The sequence below is a fragment of the Neoarius graeffei genome, chromosome 3, assembly GCF_027579695.1.
Source record: "Neoarius graeffei isolate fNeoGra1 chromosome 3, fNeoGra1.pri, whole genome shotgun sequence".
Taxonomy (NCBI): domain Eukaryota; kingdom Metazoa; phylum Chordata; class Actinopteri; order Siluriformes; family Ariidae; genus Neoarius; species Neoarius graeffei.
In genome coordinates, this window is record NC_083571.1 from 56,295,910 (window position 1) to 56,310,917 (window position 15,008).

General features: G+C 43.6%; 1 protein-coding gene across 9 annotated transcripts in view; it reads left to right on the top strand.

Annotated features, from left to right (window-relative positions):
• LOC132883417 (RAS guanyl-releasing protein 2-like) overlaps positions 1–15,008 on the top strand; it is a 111,882-nt gene that overhangs the window by 37,217 nt on the left and 59,657 nt on the right. For all 9 annotated transcript variants that reach the window (XR_009654322.1, XM_060917040.1, XM_060917044.1 and 6 more), the window contains 2 exons: positions 3,385–3,501; positions 4,748–5,029. Coding sequence is in view for 8 of the 9 variants with exons in the window: in XM_060917040.1 (XP_060773023.1) it covers positions 3,385–3,501; positions 4,748–5,029 (399 nt within the window). In the remaining variant the exon portion in view is untranslated. The remainder of the gene's footprint in view (positions 1–3,384; positions 3,502–4,747; positions 5,030–15,008) is intronic.

A 15,008-nucleotide genomic window follows, 5' to 3' on the forward strand; every position in this document is an offset into this window, starting at 1 on the left:
TCCCTGCAACGCATACACACATGCGCGCACACACACGCACACATTAATTGACACCAGGTGTAATGACTTAGCCACTTACCTTCCCCGACCCCACCCTCCATTCCACAAACTGCTGCTTGGCCACGCCCCTGTTGCCACATGATCCCATTCATGCGCTTTTTAAAAAAACACTTCAGTTGAAAGTGTAAATTTCCTGGTAACACAAGAAGCTGAGGGATTTATTTTTGTCTTATGGTCCTTCAAGGCACTTCAGGATATGCAGTTATAGGAAAACAAATTTCTGGGTGGTAACAGTAACTCTACCCATTCTCTCACATGACATACGTTCATCCCCCAGGACGATTTACATGATCCTACATTTGTACACACAGCCTCTCGATCATAACCAAGTCATCATTTATTAATGTTCCTCACTCTGTCATGGCACAGCCAGAGTCTTGAGTTGAGAACTTCACATCTTGCTGCCAGGTGAGCATATAGCACCTGCATCTGAACCGGACAGAATGGGATTTTGAACTTAGTTTTATATATATATATATATATATATATATATATATATATATATATATATATATATACAGTGGTGCTTGAAAGTTTGTGAACCCTTCAGAATTTTCTATATTTCTGCATAAATATGACCTAAAACATCATCAGATTTTCACACAAGTCCTAAAAGTTGATAAAGAGAGCCCAGTTAAACAAATGAGACAAAATATTATACTTGGCCATTTATTTATTGAGGAAAATGATCCAATATTACATATCTGTGAATGGCAAAAGAATGTGAACCTCTAGGATTAGCAGTTAATTTGAAGGTGAAATTAGAGTCAGGTGTTTTCAATCAATGGGATGACAATCAGGTGTGAGTGGGCACCCTGATTTATTTAAAGAACAGGGATCTATCAAAGTCTGATCTTCACAACACATGTTTGTGGAAGTGTATCATGGCACGAACAAAGGAGATTTCTGAGGCCCTCAGAAAAGCGTTGTTGAGGCTCATTAGGCTGGAAAAGGTTACAAAACCATCTCTAAAGAGTTTGGACTCCACCAATTCACAGTCAGACAGATTGTGTACAAAGGGAGGAAATTCAAGACCATTGTTACCCTCCCCAGGAGTGGTCGACCAACAAAGATCACTCCAAGAGCAAGGCGTGTAATAGTCAGTGAGGTCACAAAGGACCCCAGGGTAACTTCTGAGCAACTGAAGGCCTCTCTCACATTGGCTAATGTTAATGTTCATGAGTCCACCATCAAGAGGACACTGAACAACAATGGTGTGCATGGCAGGGTTGCAAGGAGAAAGCCACTGCTCTTCAAAAAGAACATTGCTGCTCATCTGTGGTTTGCTAAAGATCACATGGACAAGCCAGAAGGCTATTGGAAAAATGTTTTGTGGACGGATGAAACCAAAATAGAACTTTTTGGTTAAAATGAGAAGCGTTATGTTTGGAGAAAGGAAAACAGTGCATTCCAGCATAAGAACCTTATCCCATCTGTGAAACATGGTGGTGGTAGTATCATGGTTTGAGCCTGTTTTGCTGCATCTGGGCCAGGACGGCTTGCCATCATTGATGGAACAATGAATTCTGAATGATACCAGCAAATTCTAAAGGAAAATTTCAGGACATCTGTCCATGAACTGAATCTCAAGAGAAGGTGGGTCATGCAGCAAGACAACGACCCTAAGCACACAAGTCGTTCTACCAAAGAATGGTTAAAGAAGAATGAAGTTAATGTTTTGGAATGGTCAAGTCAAAGTCCTGACCTTAATCCAATCGAAATATTGTGGAAGGACCTGAAGCGAGCAGTTCATGTGAGGAAACCCACCAACATCCCAGAGTTGAAGCTGTTCTGTATGGAGGAATGGGCTAAAATTCCTCCAAGCCGGTGTGCAGGACTGCTCAACAGTTACTGGAAATGTTTAGTTGCAGTTATTGCTGCACAAGGGGGTCACACCAGATACTGAAAGCAAAGGTCCACATACTTTTGCCATTCACAGATATGTAATATTGGATCATTTTCCTCAATAAATAAATGGCCAAGTATAATATTTTTGTCTCATTTGTTTAACTGGGTTCTCTTTATCTACTTTTAGGACTTGTGTGAAAATCTGATGATGTTTTAGGTCATATTTATACAGAAATATAGAAAATTCTAAAGGGTTCACAAACTTTCAAGCACCACTGTGTGTTTGTGTGTGTGTGTATATATATATATATATAAAACCATGTGAAGTCTAGACATTGCTTTACAGTTTACAGAATGAAACCTTCTCCTTTGGTTAGTTGTTTAGGTGTTTCCTTTTTTTCCTGCTGGATATCCTGCAGTAGTCACTCTCTAGGATGCACTTACCCCCCAGGTCATTTTCTTCCTGGTCCCTTGTTGTTCCTCACAGTATCCCTTTGCCAGATCTCTCTCTCTCTCTCTCTCTCTCTCTCTCTCTCTCGGTCTCTCTCTCTCTTTCCTAACGTGGAAGGGTTTTATGAGTCGGGGATAGGAATTAACATGAAGAGGCTCGGTCATAAACCTGTCTGCTGTAATTAACCACTTAACTTTCCACTGAGTGCTTTGCACAAAAAGGTGGATTCAATGAAGATGATATTTGGCTGTAATAAAAAGGCTTTTGTGACTGTGTGTGTGTGTGTGTGTGTGTGTGTGTGTGTGTTGAAGCAGCTGGAGCTGGATTGATTTTTTGCAGTGGGAGTATCTGTGTGTGTGGGTTGAAGGGCAGAGGATGTCTCCCATAGAGCCTCATTCACAAAGCTTTGCTGTGGCGTAAACATCCCATCCAGCCTCTGGAACAACGAAACAATGCAGCCTTATTCGTCGTGCATATTACTTGGTGTCTGTGTGTGAGAGAGAGAGAGAGAGAGAGAGAGAGAGAGAGAGAGAGATCTTTCCATGAGCCTAACTTTATCTAGTTTCCCAATTCTTCCTTCCTCTCCATCAGTGTCTCCCTCATCCTGTCGTTCTGCCTGCCAGGATAATATCTCAGCACTCACATACTGGCTTGAACTCTCTCTCTCTCTCTCGCCGTTTCTCTAAACAACCTAAATGTTTCCTTAATCCAGTTTATACTATTTGGTCTCTTTCTTCCTGAAGTTCTTTCTTCTTCTCTCTGTGAATCATTTCTTTTGGTGAACTCTTCTTTCATCTCAACTACCCCATTTGCTCCCTACATCTTTACACTAAATCTCTAATCTCATCTATTCCATCCCATATAAATCAACAGTTTTCTCTAAAAACCTATTTTCTGTGCTAGCTTCAGCACCTCCATCCACTGCAACCCTGATCAGGATAAAGCTCTTACTGAGCACTGAGACACATAACTCACGCTAACACTGAGCAGTATTTTATTTACAACATCTCTTTCTGTCTGTGTAGAAACTGCTGCAGCTGCAGAACTTTAACACCCTCATGGCGGTGGTTGGAGGCCTCAGTAACAGCTCCATCTCCAGGCTCAAAGACACACAGGCCCAGATCAGTAATGACATTAACAAGGTGTGACACACATCGACACAATCATTGTTACCATACTCGTAATAACTTTGGAGAACTTACACAGTCTAAAGTTACTGTATGCCTACTATTGTACTAGGAGTAGACAGGAAGTAGTATCCATGCATAGCTGTAAGAAGTGTCCCTCTTGGGTTCTGTGGATAGTTCGTAGCTTGATAATATTTTTTATTTGTCAGATTCTGTGAAAATCCTTTACAACTCTACTCTATTGCCCAGAGGAACACACGAAAGAGCCCTTAAGAGTGCTAGAGGAAACTTTTTTTAAAGATTAGTACAATCTATTTTTTTAAAATAATGACAATATAGTATGTCAAGGTTTTTTGCCTTCTTTGCATCCTTATATTCCTTCCTTCCTTGTTTATTTCCCTATTTTCCTTCTTTCTTTCTTTCCTTCCTTCCTTCCTTCCTTCCTTCCTTATTTGCTTAATTTCCTTCCTTTCTTCCTCCCCTACTTTCCTTGATCCATCCATTGTTCCTGTCTTCCTTCCTTCCTTCCTTCCTTCCTTCCTTAATTTCCTGATTTGTTTCCTTTCATTTTTCCCTCCCTACTTTCCTTGAGCCTTCAATTGTTTTTCATTCTTTTTCATTCCTTCCTCCCTTCCTTCCTTAATTACCTTATTCTCACCATTGTTCCTGTCTTCCTTGTTTCCTTCGTTCCTTATCTCCTCCTTTGTTCTGTGATCGTTCAATGTCTTGCCTTTCTCTGCCATATTTTCTTCCTTCTTTCATTTCCTCTTTCTATTTTCTCCTTTCTGTTCTTCATTGTCCACAGGTTTGTAATATCTCATTCTCATCTCATTATCTGTAGCCGCTTTATCCTGTTCTAAAGGGTCGCAGGCGAGCTGGAGCCTATCCCAGCTGACTACGGGCGAAAGGCGGGGTACACCCTGGACAAGTCGCCAGGTCATCACAGGGCTGACACATAGACACAGACAACCATTCACACTCACATTCACACCTACGATCAATTTAGAGTCACCAGTTAACCTAACGTGCATGTCTTTGGACTGTGGGGGAAACCGGAGCACCCGGAGGAAACCCACGCGGACACGGGGAGAACATGCAAACTCCGCACAGAAAGGCCCTCGCCGGCCACGGGGTTCGAACCCGGACCTTCTTGCTGTGAGGCGACAGCGCTAACCACTACACCACCGTGCTGCCCTAGATTTGTAATATGTCATACTTTTTATAAATTGTGTCTCCTTGCTTTCTTTCCCTGATGCTCCAGATCTTTAACAGCCTGCTGGATCTGGTGACATCATGTGGGAACTACAGCCAGTACCGGCGGCGTTTCTCGGAGTGTTCAGGCTTCCGGTTCCCGATCCTGGGGGTTCATCTGAAGGATCTGATCGCGGTGCATGTGGCTCTGCCGGATTGGACTGATGATCAGAAAACGCGTGTTAATCTGACGAAGACCCAACAGCTCTACTCTATACTGCATGAGCTGGCACTGGTCCAGACCATGCCGCCCAACATAGACGCCAACACCGACCTGCTTAACCTTCTTACGGTGAGACTCTGACTCTGTGTGTGTCTGTATTTGTGAGTTTTCAAAGCCGGCCAAGTAATTAAATTGCATTTTTACTCTGCTGGGACTCAAACTAGTATCATTCGATAACGATATAAAACGATATAAAGGAAGCAAAATGTTCCCATTTTCCAAGTCTCCACTTGTTTTTTTCCAGAAAATATGTTTCAGTGTGTTGCAATTTAGGATTGTGTATGTTTGTATGTGTGTGTTAGTTTTGGTTTACTCTCCAGATGGTTGTGACAGATGCTTTAGTAATACCGTGTGTTCGTCGACATGAATAGTTGTTTACATATGAATGAATGTTGTCAGTGTGTATGTTGTAATAACCAAACAGTTAGACTTATCAATTCCTCTGCAGTTGGTACCTACATATGTTTAGCAAAGGAAAGTGTGTGTGTGTTTTGTCACAGAGATACATGCTGTCTTTCTCATCCATAGGAAAGTGTTGTATGTACATGAGCCATCTTGGAATTCTGTACTCATAATGCTGAGAGAATAAAATAGACTGGGAATACAGTAGTACCCATTAGGACTGGGTAATATAACATCAGTAATGTGATAAATTATATATCATGATATATTGTTATGGAGTTTGCATGTTCTCCCCGTGTCTGTGTGGGTTTCCTCCGGCTGCTCCGGTTTCCCCCACAGTCCAAAAGACATCCAGGTTAGGTTAATTGGTGGCTCTAAATTGACCGTAGGTGTGAATGTGAGTGTGAATGGTTGTTTGTTTCTGTGTCAGCCCTGCGATGATCTGGCGACTTGTCCAGGGTGTACCCCGCCTCTCGCCCATAGTCAGCTGGGATAGGCTCCAGCTTGCCTGCGACCCTGCAGAACAGGATAAGCAGCTACAGATAATGGATGGATGGATATTCTTGGTATGCTGATATGTTTTATGTGTGCAGTTTTAATGTGTTAGGATTTGTAATACACCGATCAGCCATAACATAATGACCACTGAGAGGTGAAGTGAGTAACATTGATTGTCTCATTACAGGTGCAGGGGGTGGGATATATTAGGCAGCAAGAGAGCCGTCAGTTCTTGAAGTTGATGTGTTGGAAGCAGGAAAAATGGGCAAGTGTGAGGATCTGAGCGACTTTGACAAGGGCCAAATTGTGATGGCTGGATGACTGGGTCTGAGCATCTCCACAATGACACATCTTGTGGGGTGTTCCTGGTATACAGTGGTTAGTACCTACCAAAAGTGGTCCAAGGAAGGACAACCGGTGAACTGGCAACAGGGTCATGGGTGTCAAAGGCTCATTGATTCGCATGGGGCATGAAGGCTAGCCCATATGGTCCAATCCCGTAGAAGAGCCACTGTAGCACAAACTGCTGAAAAAGTTAATGTTGGCTGAAACAGAAAGGTGTCAGCATTATCATTTCCAGCAGTTTGTGTGACAGTAGCTCTTCTGTGGGATTGGACCATATGGACTAGCCTTCATGCCCCATGTGAATCAGTGAGCCTTCGACACCCATGACCCTGTCGCCAGTTCACCGGTTGTCCTTCCTTGGACCACTTTTGGTAGGTAGTAACCACTGCAACACCCCACAAGATGTGCCATTTTGGAGATGCTCAGACCCAGTCATCTAGCCATCACAATTTGGCCCTTGTCAAAGTCACTCAGATCCTTACGCTTGCCCAGTTTTCCTGCTTCCAACACATCAACTTCAAGAACTGACTGTTCTCTTGCTGCCTAATATATCCCACCCCTTAACAGGTGCCGTTGTAATGAGATAGTCAATGTTATTCATGTCACCTGTCAGTGTTTGTGGTTTTAATGTTATGGCTGATTGGTGTATGTCCCTTTAAAGTACCAGGACATTACTTTTGTGTTTCTAATTGAAAAATTCTCGTAGCCCTGAATTTTGAGGAATGTTTTCTTTTTTAACAGTAAATGAATTATTTCTTTTTGTGTTGCAGGTGTTTATTGATGATACCAATACCAGCACTTTGTATGAAAAGGGGCTAAGGCATGCCTCCTGAATGCCAATCAGTTTTTTTCTTTTATTGTAGAGACAAAAAAAAGAAATGTCTTGTGTGTGTGTGTGTGTGTGTGTGTGTGTTTGAGGATTGAGATTTCCTCCTGCATTGTGTAAGGCGGTGTATTTCAGGGTAAACAAATGTAGTGTATGGAAAGTTCACTGATCTGAAATGACACCTTTTCACCCCTGCATATTTCCTGGATGTGTTTTTATTTTTTATTTTTGTACATTTTTTTCCTCTTATTGAGCAGCGAACATTCCTCTGCTGCAGATATACGAGCAACAATTCTGGGAATTAAGACTAGAGCAGGTCAGAGAAAGAAACATTTCAGTCCTCCCACTTGTTTTGGAGGATTTTAGGTGTTAACAGATACTTACACACTTACACTTGCTCACACATGCTCTGATACCTTACAGGAGCATGTTCAGATATTCTCCCTAGAAGGAAATACACACTGGAGCATTTGTGCACTGATCCAACTAATGCACTGATAGTGTTACTAGGGAAAAAGCCTGAACACACACAAAAACTAGTACTATGGTAATGGCTATGATTTAAGAAACCTGTCTGGACATGCATTCATTTCACACCCATTAACCTTTATTTGACTGATCTTTGTATAAAGTAATGATTCTCAAGACACCGACATGGTCATTTGTCTTCTCCAGCAAATCAGTGTAGTCTTGAAATTCACATTCTATCCAAACTGGACACTATGAGGCCCTGTCATGAATAGAAACGTTTCAGAAACTACACCAGAAACAATTCAAGGTAGCTGCTATGTGATATTGCATATATTGTACAGCATATTTCTGATACACAATATATCAGCAATATTTAGTTTTCCTAACAATAGTACCATTGCTTAGAAGCTAAAAAACTACTGATCAGTGTTCACTGAAGTAAATTAACATGGAAATGAATAAATAAGGAAAAAGATTAAGGGGGCATGCTGTTATAGGCAATTGTTATACATACAGGACACTTTTTTCATGGAATAAAAACGTGTTCTATTCCCTTCTAGCGGGTTCCATTCATTTGGTTTGACAGCATGCAGTATTAACATATCGCTTATCCTATGTGTATTATATCACTCTATCCAATGGAGAATGAGCGTTGAAGATGGTTTACGACATTGCATGGTTGTCAAGACAACATGATGTAATACATTAGAGACGTAAAACTTCTGTGCTAGTGAGTAACTGTGACAATTTGTAAACAAACATGGCTGCTGGGTTTGCTTTGTTAAATATGGAAGATTTTGAGAGAATTTTGAAAGAGAAAGACGTTGAATAAATTAAAGGAACGTGTATGTATAATAATAATATTGGCTGGCTTTTTTTCATGGTATATCAAATATATTCCATTCAGCTAGCAACTCGTCTTTGAATCGTTCAGTATCATGCTAGCTGAATGGAATATATCTGATATACCACTCAATGCCAGCCAATATTATTTAAATAATCAACTACCAGGTGTGGTGATGTGATATGGCCTGACATGAGACAGAGTTACTGTTACCACCATGACACCATTATTTTCCAATAGCAGAATGTTCAGAAGTGTTTTATTCCTCTTGTACGACAGAAATTCGCGAACTATTTAATCAGTCAATCAATTTGGGTTACTGAGAACCCGGAAAGTCCTCTGTCCTGTTAGACTCTTCCATGGTATAAAACCTACTGATTCTCATGAAGCACTGACACTGGAGACTCCTTCCATAAATATTCAGTTAACTCTCCTTTCGTTTTCTCTTTGTCCTCTTCGGACATAGCTATCTAGTAGTAGCCTGAACGCAAATCCAGTACAGAGAACCATTGACTTCCTGTTAAGGCATTCAGTGCATCTTCAATGCATGGTGTTGTATACTGGTCAGGTATGGTTTGGCTATTCAATAGTCGGTAGTCTATGCACATCCTAATAGCTCCAGTTTTCTTTCTGACTACAACTATTGGGGATGCATAGGGGCTTCGCGACTTGGTTATGATCCCCGCCTGCAGCAGTTCTTGTAAATGCTTTCTAACATCTTCAATATCTGCAGGGGCCAACCGGCGTGATCGTTGATGGAAAGGCCTGGAATCATCAAGTTGGATTCTATGCTCTACACCTCTTGCTAATCCCACATCCCACTTGTGCATTGAGAAGACATGTGACTTCTGAGCCAGTTTCTTACATAATCTGCTCTTCCATTGCTCCGAGATAGGAGAATCTCCAAAGTTGATCATGCTCTCATCAAAGTCAGAGAAATCAGTCTCCTTATGGGGAATTGTCGCAACTGAGTCAATGTGGTACACACATCCAATCACGGTTCCCGCAGGTATGCAAGTTTTTCTTGAAGACTTATTCTTGAGTAGTATCCTCAAGGGCGGCACGGTGGTGTAGTGGTTAGCACTGTCGCCTCACAGCAAGAAGGTCCGGGTTCGAGCCCCGTGGCCGGTGAGGGCCTTTCTGTGTGGAGTTTGCATGTTCTCCCCGTGTCCGCGTGGGTTTCCTCCGGGTGCTCCGGTTTCCCCCACAGTCCAAAGACATGCAGGTTAGGTTAACTGGTGACTCTAAATTGAGCGTAGGTGTGAATGTGAGTGTGAATGGTTGTCTGTGTCTATGTGTCAGCCCTGTGATGACCTGGCGACTTGTCCAGGGTGTACCCCGCCTTTCGCCCGTAGTCAGCTGGGATAGGCTCCAGCTTGCCTGCGACCCTGTAGAACAGGATAAAGCGGCTAGAGATAATGAGATGAGATGAGTATCCTCAAGCTGCTGACATCCAATGCCCCACTGGGCACAACCATGGGATGAAAAATCACCTCCGCAGGTAGAGCGGCTACTGGTGATGAGTCTATCATCAGGATTTCTTGAGCAACCGGCTTCTTCAGCTCAACTTCGCACACAACGTGAGTGTCACCATCCGGGGGTAAGATCAAAGGGCCAGGACCCATCCATCTAACACGGCCAGCCTCATCATCATGGACCGGGACAGCAACACCCCAGGGTGCAGGTTGATCTTCCTTGACACAAACACAAAGGCCTAGGGTTTGGGCAACATCAACGCCATGGTCTTTGCATTGACTTACCAAACGTCTAACATGGCTCGCATTGGTGCCCACAATGACAGATGTCTTATCTTCAGTCCTGGGTTTAGGACATATGAGAGCTAGGACAGTTACAGTCTGAGCGGTTCCTAACACCTCAGCTGGATACTCCACATCAACTACCACATAGCCCCGGTAAGGGTAGCTAGCTCCAGACTCACTTAAACCCCACAGGGAAAGACCAGATACGGGCTGAATGGGGATATCAGACAAGTATTTCTGGTACCAGTACTCAAAAATGATCGTCACCTGAGAGCCATTATCTAATAAAGCAGTGCAGGGCTGCCCATTAACCTTCAGCGGCATCAGGCTAGGGGGCCCTACCAACCCATCAGGAATACGCACCCTCTCAGACAAGTCAGCAGTGCTTTTCTTAACTGCACAATTAACTGGACTAGCTGTGGCATCACTTGACAGCTGGTGGTGCTTTGACAGCTTCAGGGTCTGAATAAGTCTCTTGATAACTTGAGCCTGGTTTTCTGGGCTTTGGCACTTCCCTGCAAAATGCCTATTCTCACCACATCGATAACAGAAATGTTCCTCCGACACTTTGGACGATCTTTGTGGGAAACTGGTTACTGGTCTTGAGCTGTTCACAGCTGAAACCACCGCTTGAGGTTCAGCAACTTTCTTTGTGACTTTCTGTTGCAAGCGCTTCATTTGTTTTTTCAAAGCTGCTATCTCACTGTACACTACATTTGTGGGAGTCTTCTCAATGCTAGCTGACGTGTCTTGAGATGGCTTAGACACGACAGCAGCAACTAAGGCCTTAAGCTCTCTGATCTCAGACTTCAAGTTTTGAATTTCAGTCTGTTGGACCTCAACAGTCTGCTTTACATTTGCACTTTGTATAACCAGGGTAATCTTTTTCCGTGAGGCCTCATATTCCTCCTCTGCGCATATCTCCTTTAACAACTGGAGAAAGATTGGGGGATTTGCTCTCCTCTCTCTCAAACAAAGGTTTACTAACATCAGATCAGATGCTATAGCACTATGCAACAACTGTTCGAGTCTTGCTTTATCTGCACAACCACGGGGGAGACCATCTCTCTGCACAACCCTGTTCAATGACTGTTCTAGACGTCTGAGGTAGTCAGGCAGCTTCTCACCTGGTTGTTGCTGCAGTAAGCGAAATGCAAAATACAACTCTTCTCCTGACTCTGCTGTCCCAAAAGCATGCTCAAGTGCCTCTAAGCAGTCTTCAGGGCTCACATCAGGATCACTGGCTCGTGCTGCTTTTACAATGTCAAGCGCCGGGCCCCGAAGACTTTCCATCAGCCTCCGCCCCTTCTCTTTGCGAGAGCAGTCACACTCTTCCACCATGAGCCGTGCTTGACCCAACCAGTGGTCAAACTGCTGTTCTCCAGCTGGAGTGGGCAACAACCCAGAGAACGTGCGTAGGCGGCGATAACTTCCATGCTCACTGGAGGGCTTTGACGTCTTGTCAAGTAAATCACTCACAGCCCGCAGAATGGCCTCTGTCAACTTAGCAGCCTCTTCAGCAGAGAACAATGAACGGAGGTTTTGTGCGCACTCGCCTTCAGCTTGCCTCGGGCTGGGCATATGAAATTGTGCTTTGGCTCGTGTAGTTGCATCTGCTATTACGACAAACCACGGCCCTCCACCGTGAATAGGAAACACTTCAAAGGGAACCCTTTCGCCTTGTACAGCTTCCTTACATTCACACAAGACAAAGTATCGGTTTTGTCTCACATTGAAAATTCGGCCTCTGACACGCACACGTCCCAAGCACTTCACTGTTTGCATTGTTTCTTCTATTGCACTTGTACCTACATCTTCTTGAATGAGCACCATGACTGTATGAGCCTCATCTAAAGCCTCATCACGGCACCATCCCTTTAACTCTGATACTAGCTCTTCTAGATGTTCCATATTAGCTTATCAGTTAGCACTATTTAAAACTTCAGAATGCAAATTTTTAGTACTAAAATGGGTTAGCTTATTAATTAGCACTGCGTGTCTTCAAAACGCTAATTTTCAGAAACAAAATAATTCGACAAGAAACCCACACTATAATCCCAGTGGTGCCTCCATTTGTGTAGCGCCTCTCTAGCGTGTACTGACTAATGTGAGAGGTGGCTAACCTGTGTTCTTTAAAATATATATAGCTTGGGGTTTCACTTATCAACTTAATGTCAACCTAATGTGTGTAGAACTACTCTCTTTTTAATTAACACTTTTACCCTTTACATCTTTAAACTTATTATTCAGTGTTACTACTGCATGAATTACCCAAATAAAATATGCATATATGCACCAAAACAAAGTTTAACTATTTACTTAAAATTAGATTTACATATATACATTCAAGCAATATGCCTCAAAACACAAAATATTCTTTTTTCAGTTCAGTTCTTTTCAATTGCAATTCAACAAAAAAAGTTTCACTTCAGTAGCAATAGCAAAAATAAAACCCCTAGGCTAAACCTTATCCTAAAACTGGCAGTTTATAAACCTAAAGCCTAGGTCACAACCGGACGTACGATTTTTTGGCCGTGCGATTTTTGGCGTTTCCCAAATCGCTGTGTTTTTTTTGTTCATGGAGAAAGACGCACGTTGGCCGTAAGTTTGTCTTGCAACCTGAAAAAAATGTAAGTGCCCGTAGAGTTTGTTTGACATGACAAAGAACCTCTGCGGCCGGTCTGCGGCTCAAAAATCAGCAAGTCACACTCGCGCCCTTCGTGCGTTTCTTGCGTTTTTTGCACGTAGACCGGCCATAGGAGCACGTACGGCCGGTTGTGACCGAGGCTTAAACTGAAATATTATCAAATAAGCGAAAACAAAAAGGATACCCAACCAAAACAAGGTGTCCGTCAGAGAGAGATGCAGGCCTGTAGCGGGGCTTGGGAGCGGAGAGACCTAAAACAACATGGCCGCTTCACACCGTGGCGCAAGAAATAAAACTCACTGCTTCTGTTGCCGTCAGCCTCTCGGTAGCCTCGCAGCGCTGGCGGTGCTGGGGTTAACAGGCGTCGTCGTCACAGCCAAACGAATGTGTCTGCAAGGATCGGAATCCACTGGTTTGAACACTGAAGTAGGGCCGGGCAGGCCACTCACTTGCACAGTCCAAGTAGAAACTCCAGCGAGCTACGTTGGGTTGACTAGCACTCACGGTATCCTCGCGGGAAACTTTTAGCAAAGTATTCCATATAAATCGCGTGTAACACTACTATGCTCAGGCAGAATGTCCATACGCGACTCTCTGTCCGTTTGTCACTCAACATTTACCCTTACATGCATGCATAAAATTAGCGTTTTGCCAACGCTACAGTTCACCAGTGTAACGGCTTACTCCTCTCACATTCTCTCTCGCCCGCTCTTCTCACTACCACCACTTCCTGTTCCTTCTCGACCTCCAACCCCAACTCTGATTGGCCAACATAAAGCCTAGGTCACAACCGGACGTACGATTTTTTTGGCCGTGCGATTTTTGGCGTTTCCCAAATCGCTGCATCTTTTTTGTTCGTGGAGAAAGACGCACGTTGGCCGTAAGTTTGTCTTGCAACCTGAAAAAAACGTAAGCGCCCGTAGAGTTTGTTTGACATGACAAAGAACCTCTGCGGCCAGTCTGCGGCCAGTCTACGGCTCGAAAATCAGCACGTCACACGCACGCCCTCTGTGCGTTTCACGCGCACCCTCCGTGCGTTTCTTGCGTTTTTTTTCACGTAGACCAGCCGTAGGAGCACGTACGGCCGGTTGTGACCGAGGCTTAACAGATAAGTGCTTTACAAACTTAATTCTTTTCACATGTACACAGTTTTCACAGTTTTAACATAACATTCACATTTTAAAAGTCAATAAACAAAATTAAAATATCACTTAGGAATTCAATAACCCCAAATTCCCACAGGGCTACACTTGTTACTTATTTATATTCTCATGAACCAATTTCAACAGGGTTACATTTCGAAAACTTCACCATATCGATGATTTATTAAATAACTACACAGTTTTTATCTGTCTGAACTTATGTAGACCGTTATGTCCAGATCTACTGTCAGACCTGCTGTTAGGAAATGGATCAATTCAGCAGCTCTGTGGGTTAAAGGAAAATAAACCACTTGGTTGAAGATAAATATCATTGGTGCTTTGCTTTATTGATATAAATTCAGTTTAATAATTGAAGGCCTCACATCAGCTGGACTCTTATATGGGATGAATGTGTTTTTTTTTTTTCTCTGAACAGAATCTCATATTCTAATGGCCCTTTTCCACTACCCTTTTTCAGCTCACTTCAGCTCGCTTCAGCTCACTTCAGCCCGACACGGCTCGTGTTTCGACTACCAAAAAACAGCACGACTCGGCTCGCTTCAGCCCTGCTTAGCCCCTAAAACTCGCACCGTTTTGGAGTGGGGCTGAAGCGAGCCAAAGCGAGCCGAGTGAGGCTAGGGGCGTGAGCAGACACTCCCCTGTGCACTGATTGGTGAGGAGGAGTGTCCTCACACTCCCACACATGCCCCGCGAGCACGCTGGGATCTGTAAACACCACAAACCCGGAAGAAGAAGAATTACGAGAATTTCTGAAGCCTTATGCACCTCGCCTCATCTATACGCTCTTGCCAGTATCTGTTGGTGTTGTCGGTGACAACAAGCCACAGCACCAAGACCAGCAACACTAACGACTCCATGTCCTCCATGTTTATTGTTTACTATCCGGGTCGTGAGACTACCGCTTAAAAGATCACTGATGTCACTGTTTGCGCCGCTTAACGACATCACGTGACGTCCACCCACTTTCGCTAACTCCACCCAATGTGTCCACCCACTTCCAGCCAGCACGGTTCAGCGCGGTTGTAGTCGAAATGCAACTCCAACAGCCCCGCTCAGCCCGACTCAGCTCGACTCAGCACGGCACGGCTCAGC